The sequence below is a fragment of the Myxocyprinus asiaticus genome, chromosome 46 (assembly GCF_019703515.2).
Source record: "Myxocyprinus asiaticus isolate MX2 ecotype Aquarium Trade chromosome 46, UBuf_Myxa_2, whole genome shotgun sequence".
Lineage (NCBI taxonomy): Eukaryota > Metazoa > Chordata > Actinopteri > Cypriniformes > Catostomidae > Myxocyprinus > Myxocyprinus asiaticus.
In genome coordinates, this window is record NC_059389.1 from 14,229,925 (window position 1) to 14,254,189 (window position 24,265).

At 37.9% G+C, this 24,265-nt stretch overlaps 1 protein-coding gene across 1 annotated transcript in view; it reads left to right on the forward strand.

Annotated features, from left to right (window-relative positions):
* LOC127436261 (protein O-mannosyl-transferase TMTC3-like) overlaps nt 1-9,378 on the forward strand; it is a 47,699-nt gene extending 38,321 nt beyond the window's left edge. Inside the window, exons 11-14 of the mRNA XM_051690307.1 lie at nt 551-654; nt 1,933-2,102; nt 2,786-3,012; nt 6,700-9,378. Of these exons, the coding sequence (XP_051546267.1) occupies nt 551-654; nt 1,933-2,102; nt 2,786-3,012; nt 6,700-7,562 (1,364 nt within the window). The 3' untranslated portion in view covers nt 7,563-9,378. The remainder of the gene's footprint in view (nt 1-550; nt 655-1,932; nt 2,103-2,785; nt 3,013-6,699) is intronic.
* The last annotated feature ends 14,887 nt before the right edge of the window (nt 9,379-24,265 follow it).

The window sequence follows — 24,265 nt, forward strand, 5'->3', positions numbered from 1 at the left end:
AGACCATTGCGGCTGGCAGAGCTATCAGACTCTTGACATTAATTGTTTAAGTTATGTTGGTTCATTGAGCCAACTTGAATCGGAAGATTCACCACCCAAGATGTGTTTTTCCGAAATTAACTCTGTAAACACATTAATGGATAAGGAAATCCTGACCTGCATACCTTTGTGCCAGAGTGCTTTTAAAAACAAAAACGTAAGTGTGTTGGGGCTTTCTTAGAAAATGCTGGCAGCGTTATCAGTTTCACACATTCAAATCTGCTGATTACTGATTGTTAGCTCACTTCCATTTAAGATTATGTGGGATACGTGGTTGTAAAAGGTTGTAAGGGAATGCTTTCTCGGGAGGTGGTTTTCCGCTTGCTTCCCAGTCTTTTCTGTTGTCCCAGATGAGTTTTAAATTAGTAAGCTGTCTGTAACGGTTATTATTATTTTTTAAGTGCGCTGAAGCGATATGAATCAGAGTACACTATCTACTCTGTCTTTAAGATTCATCTATGGTATTTTCCTGATTTATGATGTGATACTTAATATTATCTTCTCTTCTAAGATGACATTGGAGCGCACATGAATGTTGGGAGGACCTACAAGAACCTAAATAGGTCCAAGGAGGCAGAGGACGCATATCTCATTGCAAAATCACTTATGCCACAGGTATGGAATGACCTCATCGAGAACAAACAGAGTGGGGTTGTGTTTACATGTAGACTACCATCAGACTTTTCCTAAATTTTCAAACTTCCTCAAGCTTCCTTAAGTAAATTAAACTATGCATCAGATTGCCATCATAATTGCATGTCAAATATCGAGCTAGATTTCATAAGCGCAATGCCCAACAAAAATTACGTTTGATTATTACTGATTCAGGCCAGTTGAGATGTTATCTGAAGTCTGGTGTTACGTAAGTAAACCTGTTACCTCCTCTCCTATTCATCTTATAAACATTTTTCTTCAGTCTCAGCCACTCACTGAGCCAAATGCAACATATATTTCAGTTGCATGGCAAAAGACAACAGCCTAACTTATCTCAAGATAAACTCTCAAATCTCTACCTAAATGTTGCAAAACTCAACCAGCCCTAAAAGAAAGTTATTGAGCTAGCTCTTTTAAGGGAAGTTGCTATGCTGTGTGATTGTGATGTTTTTCATTGTGTGTTTTGGCTGGGATGACAAATGGATTTCCCTGCCTTAAAGGGGTCATGTCATGAAAATTTACAATTCCTAGAATCTTTTGAAGTAAGAGTCTGATGTACTTTGAAAACTTAATGTAACCTTCAGAACTTAAAACTTGCTACCTGGTCCAAAAAACATTTGCATATATAAGTGTTTCCTCAGTCATGGGGAAACCTGGAATTATCAGGTTTTCCAGGCCTGAAAAAGTCATGAAAATCAAAACAATCTTAAAAGGTCATGGACATAGTGAATAAATATTTTTCTCTTCATGCTCGGCTCTAAAACATTTCATCAGCTAGAAATTGCTCTTTGTGAGTGAAATATAATGTATGTGTATAAATATGTCTATCTCAGTCTTATAATGTTTCTCTCTGGGGAAAAAAAAAATGATGACATGACCCTGTGTGTTCAGACTAAACCAAAACTCTGCACTGTTTCTAGTGAGGCATCTTTAAACCAATCTGATGCATTTCATATAATAAAATGACAAAAATATTTGGAACATCTTAATACATATTTAATGGATCAGAACGAATGGTTTATTGTCATGGCTGAAACCAAGCACGTCTTAGTCATGTTTAAAGTCTGTAGGCAGTGGCCTTTGAACTGCCCATGGGTCCACCTTTCATCTAGGAAACACATGGAAGGAACATATTGAATATATTATTGCAATACATGGTCAGAAATGCATGGAAATATAATGTGCTGACAGCCGTGGATAATGCATGCACTCACTGATCTCCCCAAAACACATTGGCAGATCATTCCAGGGAAGAAGTATGCTACGCGCGTAGCTCCCAACCATCTGAACGTCTACATTAACCTGGCTAATCTGATCCGGGCAAATGACTCCCGTCTAGAGGAGGCTGACCAACTCTACAGACAAGCCATCAGCATGAGACCTGACTTCAAGCAGGCCTACATCAGTCGGCAAGTCACTATAAAGTTTGTGCTGACAGTGTCAAGAATTCCTCTGTGTTTGTATACTTGTGTGCTTATTACAGGGCCAAATAAAACTGAAAGGGTAATCAGTTGTAGCACAGACAGTATTGAAAGTCATACATCACATAGACTCAAATGTTGCACTGAAAAAAATGTGTTTTTCCAGAACTACATCGACCATGGAGAATATTCAAGACAAATCAGCTTTCAATATAATTTTTTTTTTTTTTAAACTGCACCAAATATTCCTCAAATATAAACTGAAATCTGATGCCGCGCTTTCAGATACGCTATGAGTTTTAGGTTTTTGCTGTTTTTGATACATTTCGCATCAGGTGAAAATGTACTTTGTCTTCTCTCTTTGTGATTTCTCTCTACATGTCTCATCTTGTTAATGAAATGTTGATCAGATAAGCTATTGAAAGTAGATTTACTGGAATACCGTGGTTCTCGTGAATGTCAGGATTCTCTCTCTCAACTGCACTATGAAGAGAGAGCAAACTAAGGAGACCAAAAATATAAAATAAAAATTAAAAACCTTTATATTTCTCAAACTATTTGCTAAGAAAATATCACTTTTAAAGAAACCAATTTTTCTTGTTGTACATGTGTATTATATTTTCGAGCATTCCTGGTAAAGGTATTCAAAAAATGTTTCTCTCAAAACTCAGAGGGGAGCTTCTGTTGAAAATGAACAAGCCTAGTGAGGCAAAGGATGCCTACCTACGAGCTTTGGAGCTGGACCATACCAATGCAGACCTCTGGTACAATCTGGCTATAGTCAATATCGAGATGAAGGACCCATCGGAGGCTCTGAGAAACTTCAATCGGGCATTGGACCTGAATCCACGCCACAAACTGGCTCTCTTCAACTCGGCTCTTCTAATGCAAGAATCAGGTTTGTGGGAACTGATGATGATTTGATACTGTTTTAAACCAGTTTTAACACGTTAAAGGATTAGTTCACCCAAACATGAAAATGTACTCACCCTCATGTTCAAAACCCATATGGAACACAAAAGGGGATGTCAGGCAGAATCTTTACCTCAGTCACCATTCTCTTTAATTGTATAGAAAAAAGATGGAATGAACATGAATGGTGCCTACTTCCTTTATCCGTACAAAGTTCTAAAGTCTATTCAATGCTCATCTGGCACAATAACATAACATCTTTGAACCAGCTACATTTTAGATACATTTTTTAATTTGATTTATTTATCAGAATATCTTGTAATTATTAATTTACAGCCCTAGAACTAAATAATTAAATCATTTTACACAATAATACTGGTATTCTCCCTTATTCTTGATTTATCAAATCTCAGCTTCAAACACTTTGGCTAAAATACAACAGGGATAGTTCGGCCAAAAATTTTGTGGAACACAAAAGGAGATGTTAGCCTTAGTCACCATTCAGTTCATTGTATGAAAAAAAATCTCATCTCCTTTTGTGGAACAACTAGTGGGAGATTAAATAATAACAGAAATTTCATTTTTTTGGGTGAGCTATCCCTTTAAAGTGGTCAATGTACTCTAGGAAAGTCAATATTTGATTCATATGAGGCCAGGCACTTAGACGTCAGGGGCTTAGGCCAAGTTGTAAACCTATGGATTCTTTGCGTGCCACCTCAAGGTAATCCAGCAACCTCTCACCTAATTCAGCAATGTTCTCATGCCTGGGAATGTTAGCGTTTGATCCAACAGCAATAACTTTAAATTGAAGGTGACTTATTGACCCTAACTCTGAGTTTTGCACCATTTTTTACCTCTAGCTTTGAATAGCAAGAAAAGACGGATGGATTCGCGTAGTTCGAGCGAGGCTTTAGCTAAAGTCTGTTTGTCATTTGCCGGAGATTAACACGCCTACACTGCTGCTGCAATGTAAATAACACGAATACAACGGCTCTATTTGCACTTGGTTTTAGGACCGTTGTTCAGACTGTTTAATCATGTGACTGTGGAAGCATGCTGAGATCAATTCACAGGCCTGCTTGACACTGTTATTCTTTCATTTGGTTTTGTAGTTGTGCCCATCCATATTGATTTCCACATGAATGCAAGTTGGTGAGTGTAAATGTAACCTGCTTTCTGTGGTTTGCCCGCTTTTGGCCTACAATAGTTTTATCGAATGGTCTTCATGTGGTGATGGAAAGCTGACTGACACTCCCTACCCTCATTCTGACCTTATCATTGCAACATAGGATGGTGAACATCATAGATCTTGTTTGAAAGCCAAAAAACAGAGTCAAAATACACAGACAACAACGCAAGACATTCCTGCTTCATTTGGACAAGGCACAGTTTCAGTTTAACCACAAACATATAAAACCAGTTAATGCGGTTTAACAATCAAAACTTTCTCTGCCCTTGTTTAAGTTATTAATTATTCCATATTTGAGTTTAATTTAGCTTGGTTTCTTTGGCAAAATTGTCTCCTAGCCGTGGTCTGGCAAGGCACTGAATAGACTTTCCAGAGTTCCCATGGTCATAGAAAACCAGGAAATACACTATATTGCCAAAAGTATTCGCTCATCTGCCTTTAGACGCATATGAACTTAAGTGACATCCCATTCTTAATCCATAGGGTTTAATATGATGTCGGCCCACCCTTTGCAGCTATAACAGCTTCAACTCTTCTGGGAAGGCTTTCCACAAGGTTTAGGAGTGTGTTTATGGGAATTTTTGACCATTCTTCCAGAAGCGCATTTGTGAGGTCAGACACTGATGTTGGACGAGAAGGCCTGGCTCGCAGTCTTCGCTCTAATTCATCCCAAAGGTGCTCTATCGGGTTGAGGTCAGGACTCTGTGCAGGCCAGTCAAGTTCTTCCACACCAAACTCACTCATCCATGTCTTTATGGACCTTGCTTTGTGCACTGGTGTGCAGTCATGTTGGAACAGAAAGGGGCCATCCCCAAACTGTTCCCACAAAGTTGGGAGCATGGAATTGTCCAAAATCTCTTGGTATGCTGAAGCATTCAGAGTTCCTTTCACTGGAACTAAGGGGCCAAGCCCAGCTCCTGAAAAACAACCCCACACCATAATCCCCCTCCACCAAACTTCACAGTTGGCACAATGCAGTCAGACAAGTACCGTTCTCCTGGCAACCGCCAAACCCAGACTCGTCCATCAGATTGCCAGATGGAGAAGCGTGATTCGTCACTCCAGAGAACGCGTCTCCACTGCTCTAGAGTCCAGTGGCAGCGTGCTTTACACCACTGCATCCGACGCTTTGCATTGCACTTGGTGATGTATGGCTTGGATGCAGCTGCTCTGCCATGGAAACCCATTCCATGAAGCTCTCTACGCACTGTTCTTGAGCTAATCTGAAGGCCACATGAACTTTGGAGGCCTGTAGCGATTGACTCTGCAGAAAGTTGGCGACCTCTGCGCAGTATGCGCCTCAGCATCCGCTGACCCCGCTCTGTCATTTTACGTGGCCTACCACTTCGTGGCTGAGTTGCTGTCATTTCCAATCGCTTCCACTTTGTTATAATACCACTGACAGTTGACTGTGGAATATTTAGTAGTGAGGAAATTTCACGACTGGACTTGTTGCACAGGTGGCATCCTATCACAGTACCACGCTGGAATTCACTGAGCTCCTGAGAGCGACCCATTCTTTCACAAATGTTTGTAGAAGCAGTCTGCATGCCTAGGTGCTTCATTTTATACACCTGTGTCCATGGAAGTGATTGGAACACCTGAATTCAATTATTTGGATGGGTGAGCGAATACTTTTGGCAATATAGTGTATCAGGGAATTTAAAATTATAGTGAGTGTACAATTTTCTATTTGTGCTAAGTTCTAAAATAGTTTGTCATCTTGAAATATGCTCATTGTGAGAGCAATCTCTATGAAATATATTTTTTTTTTAAATCCATATCCAGTTAACATGAACATCTGGACAACGTCATGAAAATTCATTGTTCAAAAGGGAACCTTGACTTTCCTTCACTTTACAGTTTTCGCCCACTCTTTCACATCTTTAAAATAAAAGGCCAAAAATAAAAGGTCCTCTTTTAAAAATGTACACCAATAGAGCTGTTCAACCACGACGTGAATTTTTAGGCGTACCCTGAAATCAAAATTATGGCCATGGGTTCCCTTTGGATTTTCCTATGGGTTTTTATTATGGAGTTTTTCAACTTTAAGTAAAATAAGGTCTGTGATAAACATTACTTGATGATATGTGGATGTTTTGTTCTACAACATAAATTACACAATTTCATACCTCAAACGTGAATTTTGAAGCCGCAGTGTTTTGTTTTTTGTGAAAAAGTATGCTGTTCAGTATGGCTTCAAAACACATGTTTGCGGTATGACTGTGTGTAATTTATGTTGTAGAACAAAACATCCACCTGTCATCTAGTAATGTTTTCCACAGACCTTATTTTACTCATAAATTGAAAAAACCCATTATAAAAACCCAGACAAAAATCCAGAGGGAACCCATGGTGAATTCTCCCTCAGGTTTTTGGACTACAACCTGACAGTTCTATTATGTACATCATATTATTTTATATAAATGTAAATGTTTTCAGAAAATTCAATAAAATCTTTATTTTCCTCTTGTTCTTTAATAGGAGAAGCAAAATTTCGTCCGGAGGCCAACCGTCGCTTTCTTACCTACGTGAAAGAGGAGCCAAACGATGCTAATGGCTACTTCAACCTAGGAATGCTAGCAATGGATGCTAACGAGAACGAAGAGGCAGAGCGCTGGATGCGTGAGGCCATTCGACTGCAAGCCGGCTTCCGCAGTGCTTTGTTTAACCTGGCGCTGCTCTATTCCCAATCACAACGTGAACTGGACGCTCTCCCAGTGCTGGAAGAACTTTTACAGTACCACCCTGAGCATGTAAAAGGCCTGATCCTCAAAGGCGACATCCTTATGAACCACCGCAAGGATACACTTGGCGCTAAGGCCTGTTTCGAACATATTTTAAATATGGATCCCAGCAACGTACAAGCCAAGCACAACCTTTGTGTTGTGTACTTCGAAGAACGGGAACTGCAGCGTGCAGAGCATTGTCTAATGGAGACACTAGCCATGGCTCCGCATGAAGAGTTTATACGCCGCCACCTCGCCATTGTGCGCAACAAAATGGCCGCCATGAGCGCCGCAGGACAACCTATTACACCATCAGGGGGCAGTGTGGCAGATAGACCACAACAGCAACAACAACAGGACAAAAAAGAGGAGGATGAAGGGTGGGGGGTTGCCTCGGGAGCAGGGGAGGAGGCCAGGAAAGAGAAGAATTTGAGGAAATCCTCCCCCACAGAAATCACAAGCGCCCAGGGCCACGACCAGTCAAAGAATTTGGATATGAGCCAGCCTGACAAGCGGACTAAGAGCAAATCTACAAAAGAGATTAAAGATATAGAAAAGAAAAGAGAGGCCGCCTTGAAGAGACTGGAGGAGATTGAGCGCATATTAAGCAGTGATTAACCTTGTTTATCAACCACCACACTATTTTTATAGAACTATTTAAAGCACGAGAACGAGACTCTTTCCTTTTAAATTGAGCCCTAGTTTATGCATGTTTTTTCAGCGCTTTTGTTCAGTTATGTTTTTTGTTTGATTGTTTGAAGTTGTATTTTGTGGGGTATACCTCCTTTTATCTGTGGCTTTAATTATGTAAAGCTGCAGAGATGAAAAGAGAAACCAGGTGTGCGCTCACAAAATGCGAAAAAAGGCACAATATTAGGTACCATCTTTTAAACCCCTACTCCAAAAATTGTGGATGCACAATTGCATCTCATTTTAACCATATTGTTTATTTATGATTGTCTTTGTATTGAATCACTGGATTAGTTTTACTCACTTTTTTGCGTATTGATTGTTTCCACTGACAGTTATTAAATGAATATTACCCATAATCACAAAGTAAATGAATAGCATTATAAGCCAGCCCGTTTTAAACCAGGGTCTCTGGGTGGTCCGTCAGATGGCTGTTGGGTTTAAGCTCAGCATGGCCCTCCCACTCGACTAAATTTCCCTTTGCATGACATCATCAAGCTTCCTCGTATTCTCCGCTACTGTTTTTTTCCACATGATGTATTATCACTGTTGTTTTTTTTCCCATCTCGAGACAGAATGGTGTCAGTGTTTATTGTTTAATTATATAACTCTGACCTAATCTGAATAAGGGTCACCTCCTTCTCCAGCCTTTCTTGTCGATGCTTTTCAGTGTTATTTTTATGTTTTGTTATTTACTGCTTCATGCATTTTCTTCAGGCTACATCCAATGGCTTTCATACTGTTGGGGCTCTCTTCTGATTCGCTGATTTCACGGATTTGTCATGCAGAAGCAGACTTTGCCATTTGCTTTGGATTTGGATCCTGTTGCTGCCTTTCATGCTGGCTCTTGTTCTGTCCACACAGATCTGTACCACACAAAAATGTATTTTTATAAGCAAAGGATCGATTACCTAAAAATCAATATCTATCATCATTTACTCACCCATATGTCATTCAAACTTATTGTATTGTAATTATCATATTGGTTTCTTAAAAAAAAAAAAAAAAAAAAAATATTTTATGCAGTATGACAGCCTCAGTCACCATTCACTTTAATTCTATGGAAAAATATTTAATCAAAGTGAATGGTGACAGGCTAACATTCTGCCTAAAATCTCCTTTTGTGTTCTACAAAAGAAGGAAAGTCATATGGGTTTGGGTGAAGTAAATGATTACAGAATTTTCATTTTTATGTGAACTATCCCTTTAAGCGAAAAAAACAACACATTTAAAGGTAACATCACGTAGCTTGAAATTTTTGTGGGATATTTAAGATTTAATATCAAGTCTGAGATACTAAATCATGCTCTTTATCCACTGACATGTGTTACTTGAATATTTTAATACAGTGTGCTGCAGATGATCTGCAAATCTTTATGCTGTGATCGCAGTCTTGTTAGGTGTAATGATTCCTGTGAAGCTGAAATATCCATGAACTTTAGCTGGAATGTGTGAGGCTTAGTGGCAAGCCGTTGTTTTATTGTTGACTTTGAAGGCGGTCCCTGAAATATCTCCTCTGACTTCTCAGATAATCTTCACAGGAAAAAGGTATCTGAGAGTGAGCTAATCTGTCAAGACTAAGTCTGCAAAGCCTTTAGGAGTTATGCATTTCCATATATTCTACAACATTAACGTTATTAACACTAATGTGTATTCTTTGCTGTCTGTGTCTGGGGCACATATGAAAACTCGATAACACAATGTTGCGATTAAACACTAGTTAATAAAGTCACTTGAAGTAGCATTAACCTTTGCCTTTATTTTGTTAACGAGATAGTTAACTCAAAATATAAATGTTCTCAAATTATTTACTCACACTTTTGTTTCAACCCCATATAAATGACTTCACACAAAAGGTGAAATTTTAAAGTATATCCTGGCCTTTCTTTTCCATATAATGAAAGTGACTGAGGACTGGGGCTGTCGAGCTTCAAAATGAAAACAAAAAACACAATGAAGACTCGCTATATCCTCTGTAGGATAAAAACCCATGTGACTCGCTATATCCTCTGTAGCCATACTGAAGCGACTTCATGAGAGAAGTAACAATGTATGTTTTGTGAACGAATCACTCTTTTGAGTCATATCTTTCAATGAATCCATTGACCCAATTCACAAAACCAATCTGAATGATTTGTTCATGAATCAGCCTCATCAGGTTCTCGAGTTCAACTCAGACTAGATGATCCTGTATTTCATTTATCATGTACAAGGGCAAAAAAAAGTATGTGAACCCTTTGGAATTAGCTGGGTTTTGGCATTAATTGGTCATGAAATGTGATCTCATCTTCATCATAGTCACAAGTATAGACAAACACAATGTGTTTAAGCTAACAACACACAAACAATTATTATTTTTCATGTCTCTATTGAACACATCCCATTAAACATTCACAGTGCTGTGGAAAAAATAGGTGAACCCTTTAATTTAATAACTGGTTGATCCTCCTTTGGCAGCAATAACCTCAACCAAGTGTTTCCGGTAGCTGCGCATTAGACCTGCACAATGTTCAGAAAGAATTTTAGACCATTCTTCCTTACAGAACTGCTTCAGCTCAGCCATATTCTTAGGATGTCAATTGTGACCAAACCGCTCTCTTGAGGTCATTCCACAGCATCTCTATTGGGTTAAGGTCTGGGCTCTGACTGGGCCACTCCAAAAGTTGGATTTTCTTTTTTTGAAGCCATTCTGTAGTGGATTTACTTTTTTATGATTGTCCTGCTGCATCCCCCAACTTCTGAGCTTCAGATGGCACACAGCCACCTTGACATGATCCTGTAGAATATCTTGATAAACTTGGTAATTCATTTTCCCCACGATGATGGCAAGCTGTCCATTCCCCGGAGCAGCAAAGCTGCCCCAAATCATGATGCTCCCTCCACCATACTTCACCGTTAGGATGATGTTTTCATCTTGGTATGCTGTGCCATTTTTACGCCATACGTAGTGCTGTGTGTTCTTCCCAAACAATTCAACCTTAGTTTCATCAGTCCACAAAACATTTTCCCAGTAGCATTGTGGAGTGTCATGGTGGTCTTTGGCAAACTTCAGGTGCGCAGCAATGTTTTTTTGGAAAGCAGTGGCTTCATCCATGGTGTCCTACCATGGACACCAGTCCTGTTTAATGTTTTCCGTATAGTAGACTCATGAACAGAGATGTTAACCAGTTCCAGTGATTCCTTCTAGTCTTTAGCTTTCACTCTAGGTTTTTATTTTTTACCTTATTGAACATTTTGCAGTGTGCCCTTTGAGTCATCTTGGCTGGACGGCCACTTCTAGGGCGAGTAGCCACAGTACTAAATCATCTCCATTTATAAAGAATTTGTCTAACTGTGGACAGATGAATATATAAGATCTTTGAGATAACTTTGTAACCATTTTCAGCTTTATGCAAAGCAACAATTCTTGATCGTAGGTCTTCTGAGATCTTTTTTTAAATAGCAAACTTCAAATATTTAAACTTTTTATAAGGCAATAGCTCTAACCCACACCTCCAATCTCATTTCATTAGTGTTTGCCAACACCTGACTAATTAGCTTTTGCTGACATCTTTAGCCTAGGGGTTCGCATACTTTTTCCACAGCACTGTGAATGCTTAATGAGATGTGTTCAATAAAGACAAGAAATATTATAATTGTTTTCGTGTTGTTAGCTTAAACACATTGTTGTTTGTCTATACTTATGACTTTGAAATGGGATCACATTTTATGACCAATTAATGCAGAAAACCAGCTAATTCCAAAGGTTTCACATACTTTTTCTTGCCACTGTATTATCACCTAATTTTGAGAAGCCTTTTGAGATGTGTTTTCAATGAAATTTGAAACCTGAACTGCTGCAGTTTGCAGTCACCTGTATCTTCTTTCCTTTTTGCAACATCTGTGCATCTGCCTCTTTTCGTATATTTTATTGTTAGTTTGATAGTCTATGAAGACAGATTTACATGGTTGTATCTTATTTATAATAGAAATGTTTGGGATTGCAAGTAAAGAACATTAGTTTCCACTAAATCATCCAGCTCACTTTAGAACTCATTCAACTGCACATGATGTCATATTTCAAATTCCCCTCTCAGCTTGAGTCCTCGTGACGCTTCTCAAAAGAAATTTCAGCACATATGACCCTCCTCACTCTTGTTTACATTGCAGTTGCTTTGTTTTAACTCAAAAAAATTTTTTTTTGCCTCTTTAATTTACAGTATTTACCTTTATTTCTTGTCTGTCTTTTATTTTCTGTTTTTGTCTAATATCTTATGAGTGGTGGCGGGCCTATGATTTTCCAATAAATATGGATTACTACTGGAAAGTTTAGTAACTGCCACTTTTTTAGGCATTCTGGCATCTGTAAACAGCAGGGTTTAAACACACGAATAAGAGTTTTGATGTGTGCACGGAGACAAAATATTTTCGATCTGTAAGATGCATACTTCAAGGTTAGTCTTTCACATACCTTGGCCTCGTGTGCTACCCAAAGGCTGCATGTTATTTTCCTAATTGTCAAAGCCTCAGGTTTCAACTCAGCCGCTTGGTGTAGTGTGATATGTGCGCAATGAAGCACGCTGCAAAGAAATGGTACTTTGTTGCATTTGTTGAACAATTTGGCACGGTATTGATCTCGGTAATTAACAATCTTTGTGTTAATCCATTAACCCTGGCTGATGTTTTTTTGTGGAAATAGGTGTATTGTAAGAGTGGATAACTGGTATTTGTTGGGAAATGGTTAGATCTGTCGCAAACGTAATTATGTGCAATATACCAAGAGTAGCTACTAAACTACAGTTTGTGTAAGCTGTAGAGGTCCTGGTTCAAGAAACAAGATTGTTATCACATTGACATTTGAGCACACTAGATGTTTAATATGATTATGCTTTCAGTCCATGTGAGAGCACCATTTATATTATTGGATTAAAGCCTCAATGACTCTTTTGTAGTGGTAATGCTTGATTAAGTTTTAAATGGCAATGTCCGTGGTTTGTGAATTCATGAACCGGGTTAGGCCCTGTGAACAAGATTAGCCATTTGAGTTGACGTACAATGGAAGACTCAGACTGCATTGTCAATGAGATTGGCTTCATTTTAAAGAGAAAGCATACTTTATAATTAACGTGATTTCTTTTATCTCATTATTGCCTGCAGGTTGTAAGTTGACCTATTTTTTTTTGTTTGTTTCACTTTCTATCTTTAAGTAATTGATTCTTCGCTAAGCTCCAACCCCCTTGGCTACCTCTGCTTGCTCTGACAAGCTTTGCAGAACTTCCCATTGGAATGAATGGGAGAATGCTGTGAACGGCATGTTTTTTGTCAGGACATTCTCATAAATGGAATTGACAGTATACTTACATCGGCTGGAATGAAGAGATAAAGCATATTCATCTGATGTTTATTGTAAAATTAAATTACACAGTAATTTGATTGAAAACTGTGGAGACTGAATCAGAATTGAGGCAAACGACTATCACACACTTACAAAAATCTAGAGGTCTGGAGATTTTTGTCTCCTGAAATTCCTTGGAAAGGTATCTTTTCAGTGTTTCATCAGTGGAATGATACAAAAACACAAACAACTGCACAATGCTGATTGTGAGTCTATCCCTCACAAAAAGCCCTGTTGTCATTCCTATCAAAAAACAGATGGCACTGCTGTGAATAAGGGCTATTGGTGCAGTCAAATCCTCCTGGTAAGTTCATACTTATGAGGTGGGAAATCATAAATATGATGTGATGTGCATTCAAGTGATGTTATTCGGAAAGAAAAGACCTGTTTTGCAATTTTATATTTCTTACTCTTTCACTTACTAGCAAAGGCAGGACGTTTTTTAGCACCATACAACAAAATGAAGTGCAAAGCCACGCATTAGGTGTGTAATAAATGCTTTATCTGTTTTATCATTCTTGTGCGGCCACAAATAATGATGGGAAATGTAGTTTTGTCACCACATTAACCAGCTAAATGAGTCTTATTAAGTTTTATCGTTATTCGTCAGTAACAGTACAAAAAACGTATACAAACTTATCTGCATAGACAAAATCCTAAAAAAAACCTGAATTATTACCAATAACAATTTGCTTCCGCAATGATTCTTAATTGACGCCCCCAACTTGGAAAGTTGGGGCTCCCAAAAATCCTGAGTTTCCCACTCATATGCTGCCTTCAAGTGCACCTGGGAAGCTCTTACCTCCGAGTTGGGCTTTCGTTACAACGGCATGCCACGCATTCATGTGGGAACAAAATACTGAAGAAGCCAAACTTTATCAATTACAAAATGAACGACGGCAAAAGCAATTTATTCAGTTGTACCGGTGAATAAGCATTAGTGAATAAACCTGCACCACTTATAAACAACATATGTTTGTATCTAACATATGCATGGTCTCTAACATATTAATAATTAATTTGCTTAAACCGCGAAGGGTGAGTCATTAGTTGATCATCATATAAAACAACTTTATATTATTGAAATATATTACAGAAGTTGAAATAATTTTGCAAAATCATTACTTATAATCTTTCATATTGACACGCCCCTTCCAACTTCCTGACTCGGAAACTCGTGTATCATCTAGAATTCAGAATTTCCCACTCGTTAATACGACTTTGCTGTCATTCATGTGCTCAGAACTCGTAATTTCGATATTTCCGACTCCACTTGAAAGGCACAATAATACGACTTTGTGGTGGCGTTCATGTGCTATCAACTAAATACGATCATTCCGACATGAAATGAACGCACCATATAGCTGTGTCCTAAGTCCCTAATGGAACACTGCAATTTTATTTATTTTTTTTTAAGTTTTTTTTTTTTTTAAGTGACGTATGAAACACACACAATGTGTTGCCGGTAGCTTTAGCTCATTTAGCTTTAGCATGTTAGCCAAACTCAGTTCAGCAGTTGTATATTAAATAACATAAGCGTGAGTGATGGTAAAGCACATTCTCAAATTGTTCATATTTGTAAAGTACTGTCTTCACAGGAGTTTCGCTAGTTGCCACATTCACCATTAATTACAATGGTTTTGTCAGGCTAGTATTGCGGCTAGGGATCCCTACCCCTTCTGCTATATAGAACAAGCCACAACCGCTTAGTCTGTGAAGTGTCCAAAATGCCACAAACCGTTATTTCTGTTGAAGTAGTAAGTGATCAAGCTAATTTAAAGCGCCACAGAGACCGTGTTTACAGTTTTTGAGGAAATCAACCTACGAATGGCTTACTATAGGTTGTCTACATGTTAAGCTGAGATAGGAGAAAGTATTTTAACACATTGTGTAGTGTTCAGAGCCACTCATAGCATTATTAAGAAGAAATTAGGTTGTTTATTAGAACATTGGTCATTAGAACAACATACCCTGTCACAGGGCCAGAGTGTTTGAATTTTTTTATTTTTCTACTAAATTATATATCGGCCTGTGCACTTAAAACAATTGTTCCCCGGCCTAATTATGCTTGCTTTGAAATGTACCAGCAGCATGACTCGTTTAGGGCTGTCTAAGATGAACGTTATTGCCCTTGGCATGTACTGTGTTTTAAACATTTTCCATAAAGATAAAACAAATGCGTTAAAGCAGGGGCATTACCTCCTCATTAATTTTAGCTTCACTGCCCTGAGCTGCAAACTTCTGGCAAACATTTCAGTCAAATCACAAGCTTATTGGCATGTGAAAATAACAAGTGGGCAATTTGCGGCAAGTTAGACGTCTATTAGACATATTGCAGATGAGCAAACAACCTAAACAAATACGTCTTCCAGATGTAAACACACACATCAAATAGATGTGACATCTGGGTGATATGCGTATGCTATAAGGGCACTCGCACAGCTTACACTACAAAACGGCATTGAATGGTGCAGAAGTATGCGATTTGGGACACAACTTATTTTAATAGAGCCACAGAGACAGTGTTTACAGTTTTTGAGGAAATCTACTTACAAATGGCTTACCATAGTTGTCTCTGCATATTAAGCTGGGATAGAAGCATTTTAACATTGAAAAAGTTTCACACTTCAACTTTAAAGATGCAGTAGTTTTTTCCTCATATAAAAGGTTTTACTCCAACAGTAATGAATAGTCATTTTGAAACATGTATAAAATCATGACCACTCACATGAGGTGAAGAATCAGTCATATCAGTAACCTTATAAAAGCTGTTTTATTCTTCATGGAGAGGGTCCCCTCATGGGGGCCGCCATTTTAGGATCACATGACCAGCTAAATACTACTTGTTTAATCTCAGTAACTGTTCTGTTATTTGGCACTTTCAACTTCAAGCTGACAGACAAAAAAATAGATGTATCATGTCATTGTCAATACAAAACTAGTTGTCTTTTCAAAAGTAATCTTTCCCTGGAATGGAAAAAAGAAAGGCATTGTGTGAACATGGTTTGTCAACTTGTCAGCATGTGGTTTCCTTCTACCCCAAGGTGGTGTTCTTAAAGGTAGAAATGATCTTGAGACGGTGTATTTTGTGGGGCTTGTGACACCAGTCTGACTGCATAACTCGTTAAGTCACAACTTGCTTATGTACTACTGTTTATAATGTCTTTTTTGCAAACTTAGTCATCTTGTTTCTCACAAATGTCAGTTAGACAATGCGAGCAAGTGAATCAGAGGTACATTAGATGTTTCACACATGCATCAGACGTATGAGTCACTGCTTTTGCATTGGGGATAAATAAATATGGTTATGCCACGTAAAAATAGGAATTATGCTGTAAACCAGGGTTTATCAGGCCCCCCAGGTACATTGTGTAGTGTTTCGAGCAACTCGTAGCATTACTAAGAAGAAATTAGGTTGTTTAATAGAATGTGTCATTAGAGCAACATTAGAGTGTTTGAACTGATTTTTGTTATTTTGCTATACAATTATATATAATATTTTATATCAGCCTGTGCATTTGATCACAGGCCTAATTATGCTTCCTTTGAAATGTACCGGCAGTGTGACTTGTTTAGGGCTAAGGTGAAAGTTATTGCCCTTGGCATGTACTGTGTTTTAAACAACATTTTCAACAAAGGTGAAACAAATTCATTAAATCAGGGGCGGTACCATGATGCAATCTTTTATTTTTATTTTGTATTTTTTTTATCATTAGGGTAGGGTGGGCAACAGGTTGTTTCAGCATCGGACCGTGGGGTCCCCCTCAATCATTTCGGTGTCACTCCGGATGGGGGGGGGATGCATCAGAAGTGTCTGGGGACATTCACCCGGCCATTCATTAAATAGTTATCAGGAGTTTCCCATTTGTACGTTTTTAATGATAAAAAAAACAGGGCCAGACCTGTAAGGCATTATTTGTGCTATTTTTATTTGATTTACAGAAAGCTCTGCAGATTTCTTCTGAATTGGTTCGCCCATTTTGTATTAATTTTTTTTTATCCCTTGCTTGTTCGTTTTTTTTAATTTTGGCTAATTTGATTATGCATTATGCTAAAAATAAAATGATACTTCTCTAAGTTACGTTTTCTCATGTTTAATTTCATTCCTCAGAATTCTGCACATTTTCTCCAAAATCAGCGTAGATAATGTGGAAAATGTCTGCAGATTTTATCTGGATTTGGTCACTGGTAATTATGAAATATGGATGGAGGGGGGAAAAATTAAGGACAGTAGTGAAATTGTCAATTATTAAATTGTCCAAGCTGGCCTATCCTGGACTAAAAGCATACTATATTTTCTTATGTCAAAAAACAAAGCACCTCTAATGGCAGAAGCGATATTTCTATAATGCATAATCCTGTGGTTGATTATTTTCCTCAATCTCCTAAAAACATTTTTAGGAATGAATGTTTGCTTTGATTTTTTTCTTTTGTTTTAGTGGTTAAATATGCCTTTAAAATCAGAAGACACAAGATATTATCTAAAGCACCACCAATTGGACTTGCAGCAAAAATTACACTATGTAACACCATTTTTGTTCCTGGTAGTAAGTGTTATTTCCTAATTGCTTATGCCTCAAAAGTATAGAAAATGGCTATTATTCCACACAAAATTTGCTTTTGTGACCAGGATAGTGTTTAAATGTATCTGTTTCCAGTGAGAAAACGGGCGAATTTGGGTCTTTTCGTTCACGTAAAGTCAGAATAAAAACAACATATGAATCCAAATTAACATGTATTTATACTAAAGTAATACAAAAATGACTTCAAAATATTTAGAAGTGAGTCATTTTTCGAGATTTATGATTATACTGTAAATCACTGTCACGAATCAGCCACCAAATGTACTCATCATACTTCAAGGTGTCCAGCAAGGTCTTGATGCTGTTGTAATCCTCTTTGAGGTGCACTAAGTGAGCCAGGGGAAGAGACGGGTACTTGTTACCATTATGGAGCAGCATGGCTTTGAGGCTCCTGGATGAGCTGTCATTGAAGAGGCGCCACTCATTCTGGTTACAGGCGATTCTGATTACCTCGAACAGACTGGTCACATTGTGGCAGAAGCAGAGCCCATCTTGACATGTGAAGAAGCTGGAAAAAGGTTGGAGACGCTTCCTCTGATCTGTGACTTGCACACTTTCATCCAACAAGTTCCACTACTTGAGCCTAGACATCAAAAGCTCATCATTGGACTTGGTGAGACCAAGATCTCTAATTAAGTTGTTGAGGTCTTTTTGGTTGGGGTAGTATGGGTTTCTCTCCTCAGCTCCACCTCTGAAATTGTCATCTGGATCTACAACGTCTTCCTTGCTCTCTGACTTGCTGCTCTCTTCTAAAGACGGATGCTCTCTCTCCGGAGGAGTGGGTACGGGGAGCTCATGGCAGTGTGGCACTGGGGCGATGGATGAAGGAAGGTCTGGTTACGTGATAGCAGGTACATTCTTGCCAGTCCGACATTTGGAAGGGTCCACCATGCAGAAGTAGCAGTTGCTTGAGTGGTCAGTGGGTTCCCGCAAAATTCTTGGGATAGCTAATTTCATGGCTCTCTTTTCCCCTCTGTACCATCCAAAAAAATAAATTTTTCACCCATGACTAATGTGTAAGAGATTCTTGCAACATTTTTCATATGATATAAAATTAAAAACGTATATTATAACATAATATTCCGAGCAATAATTGTCCATCTTACCTTCCAGAGTGTTTTTGCAGTGCTCGCAGGTGAAATGAGGTGCCCAGTGTTTGTCTTGATCCCCGACAGGCCTGCTGAAATATGCCTTGTAGGCCTCACACATCTTAGCAGATGCTTCCACGGAGTACTTTTTCGCTCTTATCTTGACAAATTGACCGCAGACATAGCAAAATGCATCTGCCGGATGCTTGCAGCCTCTTGGTGGTGCTTAAGGCCCCTGTATTTATACTACTATTTATATTGCTGGAAAGTTCTAGAAAGTTCTAGAAGTTACTCCGTTTACTCAGCACTGAATCTATCTGGAATGTTCTGGAAAATAGGTACATTTCAAAATATCACTGTCCTGGTCACAAAAGCGAAGTTTGTGGGGAATAATAACAATTAGGAAATAACACTTACTACCCAAGAACCAAAAAAAACAACAACAAAAAACATTTGTTACACAGTGTTATTTGTGGGTGAGCAAAAAATCCTAACTTGGCATTTAGGTTTCTGTAAATTAATAGGTAGGGCAGTAACAATTATGTAATTTGGCCAATGATTAATTGTCAAACAAATAATTGCGATTATGACAATTAATTTCACTTACTGCCTCCTGGAGAAAACCGGTGGTACACCATGCTTGAATTGCTTATATGGAAGGAATTTTTCTTATTATGGACTTGATTAATTGCGTAATTTTTGTAACGCTTTATTTTTTATATAATTAATCGCACTGAATTAACGTATTAAATCAACAGCCCTAATTATATTATATTATATTATGTATGTAATAGTGAAATATATCTATCCTAAGTTATTCATTTTTATGTGTTACTTTAAGGCTTTCCGACAAACCCATATTTTAAGTCTCCAGTCATACCTTTGAGATTCATTTTTTTAATTCTATTTTCCCAGAGGTGACACAGGGCTCCTCTGTGTCGCTGCGTGTCATTAACACTGCATGTATGAACCCACAATGACAAATAACATTTGCCATTACACGATCGTTAAATGATAGTGAAATCGGTCCGGAGCTCTTTGCATTCACTAAAATCCTCACTTATATTTTCGTGGGAGTTTGGTGCGAACCTCCGCAGAACCTCCGTGCATCACAGTGCTTCAAGCCCGGATCTGAAGCGGTTAATCTTCACATGCTCATCAGGAGCTATACTCGGTGCAGTCCACAGAGTGGCTTCAGTGAGACGGTTGGAGACTGGAGTTCAGTTTAATGACACACTTTCATTCTCTTATTTGAACAGTAAAATGTGATTGGAATTTAAAGTGCACAATAATCGCGGTTTGATCAGATAACCGCGATCATACGTTTATTTAATACATGTGACTTGCCTTCTTTCGCAGAAAATATTTCAGTCTGTTGCTCACAAAGATATCATATGACTTTAGAAGACTTACAATATAGCACATGAGTCATATAGATCACTTTTATGATACTTTATGGTGCTTTTGCGAAGATTGAAAGCAATACCCCATTCATTGCAACTGCTTGGAAAAGAGTGACTAATGCATTCTTTAAAATGCCTTCTTTTGGTGTTCCACAGAAGAAAGTCAAATGGGCTTGGTATGAAAGTAGGGTGAGTATATGATGACAGAATTTTCATTTTTGAGTGAACTGGGTGAATATTTGCTGATTTTCTATGCATCTTGTCTTTACTTGTCACACAGCCTTTCCAGCATAGCACCAGAGGAACAGAGTAAATTAATGGCATACTTGGCAGCACATTTATTGCCTTGGACAAAAGTGCCGCCATTGTTTCCATCTTGAGGCGTGTTTTTAAAATTTGTCATTTTAATATATATAGGAATGATGTGAAAACATTTGTACTGCATTGCTCATGGTGGTGTGGGAACCTTCAGACCTGTTTTTAATTGTGCAATAAAGCTTATGTCATGTGGTTTTTATCTGGTGATATTCAAAATGTTTAGAAACAGAAAAACAAGTCACAAATGACATGAAATGGCTTCATCTTGAAGCCATTAACTTGTTCAGTTAGTGTCACAATTTCCTGCATTTGATCTGGGAACCACTATTTTAAGAAGCAACGGTTGCTGGTCCTATCATGTACTGTAAACTGTGATGCTTAAACTTTAGCCAGAACTTTTGTGGGAATTCCCAGGGTACATTCGTAGAGTCTTGGCTCATATCAGTCTCCTGCTGGGTTTGACTTCTCAGCTGTATAACAGCTGGACACGAGCAATCGGCAACAGGAAGTGGCATGCCGGCTACTGAAGCTAAGCCGCTTAAGTGCTCGTGTTGACCCTGGCCTCAGATGAAGTGTTTAAGCCTCGAGTGCCCATGTTCCTTCAGCTCCCATATATTTACGTAAGGAGTGGCGATTAATCATAGGTCAATACCTCTCCTTATTTTTTGCTCCCTCTATATCTTTTTCCACTTAAAGGGATAGTTCACCCAAACATGAATATTTATTTTTCATTTATTTTATTATTATTATTGCTGTCTCTCAAGCTCTATAAAGGACCATAAAGGAAGTCCATATGACTTGTGCGGTATATTCCAAGTCTTCTGAAGCGACACGATAGCTTTTTATGAGGAAATGACCAAAATTAGCTTAATTCAATGATAATCATCCCCTCTGCCAAAGCTTGCATCTAACCTGTCTTTGCGTCATGTTTAGATACTGCAAAGCCGTTTTGGAGTCATTGACGATGACACGGCATTTTTTTAATCATGACGCAAATGCGGGGTAGACGCAAGATTTGACGGAGAAGAAAATCATCATTGAAAATGTTTCAGATATTTAACGCTCAAACTATTGTGTGCTTTCAAAATACTTTGAATATAGTGCACAAGAGGTATAGACCTCTTTTGCAACATTTCTTTTTTTATTTGCTGTATAGTATGGAAAGAGCTACGTAAAGATTCTTGAAAAAAGTATATTTTTGTGTTACTCAGAAAATGATTAAATCAAATTGGTTTGGACCAATATAGTTTAAATAAATACCTGAAATGTTCATTTTTGAGTGAACTATTCTTTTAACTCCATGGATGTCAGATTTTATTTCTCCAATGTTTCCTGTGAAATCCTGCCTTGCGAGTATTATAAGATTGTTTAATCTTGAAAATATCAATCTGGATCATCTACCAAAAATAGACTAGACTGGCAAAATTAATGCAGCATGTTTGGAATACTTTGTCACATCTTTTTAGACTAACAGTGTGCACTCTGTGCTCTGTTTCACTATGTAAGCATCTCTTTTGTTTAAGCATTAATTCAAAATCCCATATGACCCTTAAATGATTTCACAGACCATCACTTGCTATATATGGCGCATTAACTATTTTTTAAATCCTGGAATGTCATAATTTTGTCAATGAATCTGAGATAAAAATCTGAGCAATAATATACAATAAGCAACTTAATGGAAAATTCTGGGTTAATTAAAAGTCAAGTATTTATCCTGAAAATAATTTCAACTCATCTCATTTTGTGTAAATGTATAATAGTTGTGTGCAGTAATGCCTTTGGAATGAAAGTCTGGGGGGCAAGTTATTCTGGAATGTTTAAAGCAGAAATGTGCTGCTCATATTTTGTTAAAATGCTTATGAACATTCTTCAGTACCATTTTTGTTGTTTAACAGGTGAAGTTGTCTAAATTGTGCTTTTAATGGTGGGAATACTCATTTTGGGCAACTGAACTTCTAGTAGTGTACTTTTGTTATGGTGTTTATTGACTTTACATGGTCATGACTGGAGTTGAAAGATTAGGTATAACTTTGCAGAGACTAGTAATTCTTTAAAACTGTTTCACATTAACACAAATATTTTGAACTCTTGTAGTTATATTTTGAAGTTTAACCTGGTGCTATGCTTTGCCCAATTGACTTCCACTGTAAATACATCGCTGTAAATGCAATTTTTGTTTGTTTTTACAAAACCAGGGTTGAAATTATGTTCTGTGGTAATTGACAGCATCCTACAGATGCCGTTGGTAGTTTTTAACTTGTATTTAATGCGGAATACTCCTTTAAAATGTGTGATAATAATCATTCTCTTGCTTGGGTTATTTTCTGCTGAATTGCTGTTGTTTTTTTGTTTTGTTTTTTATAAACTGTGCTGTCAATGGTGAGAGTTTGTTCTTTACTGTTCATTTCAGTTAAATATGCCCATATGCATGGAGCATGAAATAAAATTTTTAATTCTCTAATTACAATCACACTTAAACAAGAAGTGGCATTCCATAAGTGGATTTCTTTTAAATCCAATTAACATGTCTCTCAAAGGCAGAGCAAGTTCAGTAAAAGTTCTAATGTAATTGGTTATATTTTCCACTAAATATCTTGTCTCTGAGCCACATGTACACCCATATGGACATAAATGGCTGTGTCAAATCAAACATATTGGATAACACGTGGACAAAATGACCTCTCTCACGTTCATAGTGCAAAAGTGCAGTACTGTGTTATTTGCCCATAAGGACCTTATTTACCGAAGAATCTGGGAACATTTTTCACAAGGACCCACTGGGATGGGGAAAAAATGTCATGCAGGGTAAATGAGTTTGGGGTGCATTCTTCTGGATCAATTTCACAGCATTATCTTGTAGTTTCAGATGCCGTCACATAGTTTTGGCATACTTATGCCTTTTTATGGCTTGTTAGTTCTGCAAGCTCTTTGATGACAAATGAGCACCTTTTCTTAGTCTATTGTGGGCTAATAAGAAACATCAATGTGCAGTGCTCCATCATGCTGCACGTAATCTTGCGTACCCAGACACTGATTTAACAGCGAAAGGTCTGGCCCACATTTCAGCTTATTTTGGCCATGAACTGCCCACTTATACAGGAAGTTTAACAACATGTTCTGTAAAGCGACAAACCAAACTGAAAGTAAAGTCAGCCTATCGGATTAGAGCTTGCCAGATCTAGAAAGTGATTTCCAGACTGTGGACATGTTGTCTTAGGCTGATACTATGCTGGGAAAGATAGTGTGTCTTTAAAGACATCTTAATGAACACAGTGGCTTTTACCTTGATAAATTAATTATCTGTTTCACTGATGGATGGGAGAGAATGACAGTTTACTGTGTTGGTGTGAAGAAATGCAGCATATGTAACAGTTTTGTTGTCGTCCTCTAGTAATTCAGTCAGTTTGGGTTGTTTTAACTTTTATAATCACATTTAATTAAATTCAGGCTTATGTTTTAAAGTGTTTTGGTTCATTTAGCCGTAGCGTAACCACACAAGCAGTCACACATGAATCAGTTCCTGACATCTGTTTTGTCTATTTTTGTTTGTATGGCTAATAAAAAGTCTTAAGAGACAGCATGTGTTTCTGCTTTACAATATATTGTTAGTTTAAAGGTGTAAAATAACACACACTAAAGAACTTTCAAGCCATGATCATTCTTAAAGGTATAGTTCTCACAAAAACAAACATTTAGTTAATGTTGTTCCAAACCCATATGATGTTCTATCTTCTGTGGAATACAAAAATAAATGTTAGGTAGAATCTTAGTCTGAGTCACCAATCCATTTCACCATTCACTGAATGCCATATTGACATTTGTTGCTTCAGGAAAGAACGAAAAGCTCTGCTCTGGCTGACTG